Below are 6,000 nucleotides of genomic sequence, written 5' to 3'. Positions count from 1 at the left end.
TCGATTCAATTTTCAAGGATTTCATTGCTGCCTCCCCTAATTGGTCATGAGCATCTGTGAGCTGGGAACAGTTTCAGTTTTTCTCTAAGCACCCTGCCGGATATCTTCCTTTGATAAATCCTCAATACTCAGAAAGCAGCCAGCAATGGGACGAGTCCTGGAATGTTCTGTTCCCTCTACCTGAAAAACTCTCCCTTATTCTGTCTGGACATTTTTTAATGAACTTAAACAGCTGTGTCTGACGGAAGCTTTCCCAATGGTACTGTCCCTTTGAACTTACCTCCCCAAATAAATATGGGGTCCTTCAGTGGGGGCTTTGTCATCACTGGCTCCTTTTGTTACAGCATTTTCTAAGTTGTAGCCCATCTAATCATTTCTTTTCCTGCACCAGCCCGTCGACTTCATGAAGGCAGGAGCCAGGGAATCCTAAACTCCCTTGCAATCCCAGCAACCAGCACAGAGCAGGACATGTTAAGAAGATGCCCAATGCATATATATTTTTTTAGTTTTGGTTATTGTAAGTCTGATGCTAAATCTACAATTGGTTTCTCTTAAGATATTTGAGCAGGAAATACAGTTTTCAGGGTAGGAGGAATTTCATTTTTTCCCCTTCTCTTTAATTGCCAATGGGCATCACAAAGCACAGAGGTCTCCAGTCAAACAGGGACAAGTTCAAAATACGATTCACTAACTAAATCTCCCCTGAAACAGCCAATGTAGTTTTGGGGTTATTTTAGTATATCTTGTAGACCCTATAGAAGACTTTCATTAGACTTACAAACCTCATCAATGATCTTAGTATAAAGATCTACCTGTACATGGCACAGGATGTGAACAAACAAGACTGCAAGAACTACTCTGTTTCTGCATGTGCCCAAAGGAAGCCTCTCAGAGGTCAAAGGAAACTGTAAGCCATTTATTCTTGCCTTTTCTTTTCAGGCTCTCATTAAAGAAGTTACTGGATTAAAAAAAAAAAAAATCAAATTCCCAGTATAGGCAATGTGGCCCAATAATGTGACACAGGCTGAAATCTCCATGATGAATGTGTTTTGTTTTAATCCTGTCAGACTCTCTATGGTTGTTCCTATGTATAACCTACTTTGGAAACGCTTATGTCAAAAACCTAAATTTGAAGCTGGGACCAAATGCTTCAAATCCAAATCGTCACCCCACCAGCCCTGCTTCAAAGAAGGCATCACCCAGGTTTGATGAATGAATGAATGAATGAATGAATGAATGAAATAACACAGGCATTCAGCTTGAGTTAATCTTTTCAGAGTACTTTATAAACTGCGCACTGCAGGACGTTCGGGAAGGTTACTGCAGGATTTCTAACTGGGCTAAGCGCCCCAAACGCCCTCTCTTCCCTGCAGAAGCTCAAATGCGGCGAACCCACTTTGCACGTGGGCCGGACACTTGTACATCCTTTCCCGCCCGAACCCCGCCCCCAGCGCGCGCCTCCCCCGCCCCAGCCGCCGGAAGTGACGTCCATCACGGCCTAGCAACCGTTGCCAAGGAGCTTGTCTCTAGGAACTCGCTGGAGCCCGGGTGCCTCTTAGGGGGGTGGGGAAGTGGTTTCGTGAGGAGAATTTGAGGTAAACTCGCCAACTCGCGGTCTGAAGCTCCCCCGAACCCTGAAACAGGAGAGAACTCCCGCTCCCTTCCGGGCCCGGCGCCGCCCCTCGCCCGCCGGGGTCGCAGCGGTTCAGGCCGCCGTCGCGGGTCGGGCCCTGCTGGGCCTCGCGGGGATGCAGGCCGCTGCCCCGCAGGCGGATCTCAGGGGCGCCCTCGGCAGCCCCGCGCAGGGCCTGGCCGGGCGCGGGTTCTCGGTCCCCTCTCCGCTGCCCGCGGCGCCGGGGATGCTGTTTCTGGGGCTCCACCAGGCGGCGGGTCAGCCGGGTCGGTCCGGGCGGGCGCTGCGCCCGATGAGACGCACGCCCTGGTTTTCATTCTCCGCAGAGCCCTCGGTGCCCGCGTGGGTGACGCTCGTGAACCGCGCGGCCACTAGGCTTGGAGGAGCCGCAGTAATTGAGTTTGCTCATTTTGGAGCGCAGAGCCCGCCGGCGCAGGCTGCCTGCCTGGTTGCTGCGCCTTTGCCCCCAGCGAGCGAGCGGGTGGGCGACGAGGGTGGGGGAAACCCGGGAACGTCTGGCTCGTTTACCCAGAGTATTTATTTGGTTGTTGAAAGAGGAAACAAAGACTAGCCATGTCGATAATTTTCAAGTCATTAAAAATTATGCCCGCGTGAAGATTTCGACGTGGAATTTTACTTAATGTACTTTGAACCGTGGAAAAAGTGAGCCTCCAATGTAGATATTAATATATATATATATATATATATATATATATATATATATATATATATATATATATATTATTTGGAGTATATAATATATATAAAAGGGAGTGTGTGTGTGTGTGTGTATATATATATATATATATATATATATATATATATATATATACCCTTTTTTTCCCTTTTATAGCTTAAAGGAAATCTCAAATTTATAAGCCACACGTAGGTCCTATCTGTCCTCTTTTGGCTTATTGTTATTACTCTAATTTTTAGTTTTAACTATAGTTGGTAATATCTTTACCTTTTGATGTATTTTGAATATCCAGCTCCACACCCCCAATTAAATCCATTTCAGAACAACGTGCTTATGTCTTGAGTAAAATGGCATCTTTCCATTTCATGGTTTTTACAAATAAGGAGCACTGAAGTAACTTGTTCTTTTTAGCAGTTCATTTTGTAATTGCTAAGTTAAAACAACTTACCTTGGTAAAGTTGTTTCAGCAATTAAGAAATCAAATACAGTTTTTTGCAAAGTTGTGATCATTTTTACCACTAGCCTGATTTATTTTAGACTTAGTCTTCCATTTTTTTCCTGACCTTAGGCCTGTGAACAAGTTCATTCAGTCTAGTGGAAGGAAGTCAGTTTTAGATACAGGGAGTGTTCACAAGAGGAATTGAACAGAAACACCACCCTCATGGAATTTACAGTTTTGCAGAAAGGAAAAATGTATACATAGAAACTAGTACAAGATAAAAGGTTACCCAGAGAGTGAAGTGCCAGGGAAGTGTGGTCTGCTTGGCAAGAGGCACTGTTTGTTCTGCTGCAGAATCTAAGATAACTTGAGAAAGTTGAACTTGAATTTCATGGGCAGTGCTTGAAGGATGGTTGAGATTTGCACCCCAGGATGTGGGGAAAAGGGGGGAGCATTCTAGATAAAGAATACATTAACTGAAGATAGAGAAGTAGAAAAACTATATAAGGAGCAATGACTATTTCAAGGGGCTGAAGTTTGAAAGGGTGAAAGTTATCAATTTGGAAATGAAGTTGGAAAAGTTAAGTAGAGCTTGGTTTTACAAGTCTTGAAGACCAAGAAGTTGGACTTTTATTTTGTATGTGAGAAGCCTACAAATGATTTGTAATGGAAAGAAGGGGAGACTAGTGACTTTCCTTATTGAAAGCAAAAGAAAATGAAGGCTTGAATTACTTTACCAGGCTAAACTGATAACAGAAACTGGTGAAGAGTGCTTGGTGGATACTGACACTAAAGAGTGCATGCTGAGGCTACAGCATGTAGCCCTCACTCAGCTTCAGTTGGTCAGAGCTAAGCAAGTCAGATCTGATTTTCAAGAGAAATTGGACATCTAGACTTCAGTGTAAAAATCTCCCTATTTTAAAAATGTGAACTGCTAATAATAAAAAGAATAATAATTAGAAGAATGTCTGTAACCAAATGCTAACCCCTCAGTGGAAGTTGTACAGCTGTGTAGGAGATGAATGTAGGTAGGATTTATTAGTCATTTGTCCATGTTAATTCTGGTGATTATTATCATATCTGAGGCATATGCCAAAACATTTGATGTTAAAAATAGTATATACTGCAGCTTTTTTAATAAAGCCTTCATACTCCAATTTCTTTCAACAAAATAGCCCTGAATTTAGTGTTTTACATGCCCTGCAGAATTATACCTTTTATGCCTACTTTGTATGAACTTAATTCTGATTTTCCCCCAGAACTTTTGCTAACAATATTGAGACATTGTTTCCTCTATTTTTTACTCTTTAGTTTAATGTTATAAGACTCAATTATGAGTGATCAAATCAAATTCATTGTGGACAATCTCAATAAGGAGCCTTTTAAGAAGAACTATAATTTAATCACATTTGATTCCCTGGAACCTATGCAACTTTTACAAGTTCTCAATGATGTTCTGGCTGAGATTGACCCAAAGGTAAGAGTTTTCTCTTTCTCTATAATGGAAAGGTTGGCAAGACAGTCAATTTCTGCCACTAAATAGCTGTGAGTGTTGGACAAATTACTTAACCTCTCTGGGTCTTATTTTCCATGCCTATAAAGTAATAATAAATGATCTTTAAGGTTTCTCTACCAACTCAAATTTTAAATGATTTACTTGTACCTTATTTAGAAATTGTTTCTCTGTTCTAGATATAAATAGATTTGGCCCTGGAATGAAAACACTTTTACAAAAGGTTTTATTGTATTGCAAGTTAGCTCATGTCTCTCATACACTGGTCTTTTCCACTGGAGACTTTTTTTTTTTTAAGCTTAATGTTCCTAATATGGATCCTGATCTGACTGTGTGTGCTTTCATTTGAATCTTGGGGCTCCCATACTGTTTTGTGAAGAGACCAGTGTGCCTGTTATACTCTAGCAAAACAATTTTGTCAGCAAGTTTAAATATTGTTCTTTGTTAAATGTGTAACAATGATATATTTTTTAATTTCTTTATTTGTTAGCAAGTTGTTGATATCAGAGAGGAGATGCCAGAGCAGACAGCCAAACGGATGTTGAGCCTTCTTGGTATCCTTAAATACAAACCTCCGGGAAATGCCACAGACATGTAAGAATCTGCTCAAGTATTGCTTTTCTTTTCTTTTTTAGTGGTGCTAGGTGTTGAATCAAGGGCCTCACACATGCCAGGCAAACTCTCTGCCACTGAGCTACATCCTATCCTTTTTTTTTTTTTAATATTTTTAGTTGTAGATGGACACAATACCTTTATTATTTATTTTTATGTGGTACTGAAAATTGAACCTAGTGCTTCACATTTGCTAGGCAAGTGTTCTACCACTGAGCTACAACAACCCCAGACCCTCATCCCTTTTTATTTTATCTTGAGACAGGGTCTTGCTCCATTGACCAGGCTGACCCTGAACTTACAGCTGGGATTACTGGCATGTGCCACTGTGTCCAGCCTCACATATTACTTCTTTCATTGCTCCCAGCCCTTTTTATTCATTTACTTTTTAAATTTTGAGACAGGCTATCACTAAGTTGCCAGGACTGGTCTTGAACTTGTGATTCTCCTGCTTCAGCTTTCAGAGTCATTGGGATTATAGGTGGGCACCACTGCACCCAATTATATATTGCTTTCTTAAAATCATGCTTTAACATCTGACTTTCAGGTGTCACAATCAGTCATTTTAGACTAATACTTGATCTCCCTGATTCAATGGCCTGAGGATATCACTGAATTTTAAAATAGTCTTAAACCTTCTAATACCACTTTGTCATGCAAAAGTCTTAAGTGGGTCAGTTCTTTGCTCTAACCAAAAAAAGTCAGGTAGAGGCTGGGATTGTGGCTCAGCAGTAGAGCACTCCCCTAGCACGGGCAGACCCGTTCGATTCTCAGCACCACATAAAGATAAAGGCATTGTGTTGTGTCCATCTACCAAAAAAAAAAAGATTCTAAAAAAAAAAAAAAAAGTCAGGTAAATCCATTATACCATTTTATCATTATCTGTCATCCTAGATAAAAAACAAACACTGCCCGGTCAATGAAGTCTGACTATGCCTATGAATCAACACAACTTCCTTGGATACTTTGGTGATATATTGGGGGCTCAAATTTCTGAATATAAGATTAACTTTAGAATAGCCTTGGGTTTATCTTTTTAAAGTAGTTGTAGGAAACAACTAGGATGTTGTAAATCAGATTTTGAGCAAAAACTGACTCTTCCAGTT

General features: G+C 41.0%; 1 protein-coding gene across 1 annotated transcript in view; it reads left to right on the top strand.

The window, feature by feature from the left end:
* The first annotated feature begins 1,514 nt into the window (after positions 1-1,514).
* Positions 1,515-6,000, top strand: part of Ift81 (intraflagellar transport 81) — a 70,436-nt gene continuing 65,950 nt past the window's right edge. The window contains exons 1-3 of the mRNA XM_076866747.2: positions 1,515-1,595; positions 4,081-4,246; positions 4,773-4,876. Coding sequence (XP_076722862.1) covers positions 4,103-4,246; positions 4,773-4,876 — 248 coding nt within the window. The 5' untranslated portion in view covers positions 1,515-1,595; positions 4,081-4,102. The remainder of the gene's footprint in view (positions 1,596-4,080; positions 4,247-4,772; positions 4,877-6,000) is intronic.

Source organism: Callospermophilus lateralis, chromosome 1 (genome assembly GCF_048772815.1).
Source record: "Callospermophilus lateralis isolate mCalLat2 chromosome 1, mCalLat2.hap1, whole genome shotgun sequence".
Lineage (NCBI taxonomy): Eukaryota > Metazoa > Chordata > Mammalia > Rodentia > Sciuridae > Callospermophilus > Callospermophilus lateralis.
This window is presented reverse-complemented; position numbering and strand designations above follow the sequence as displayed.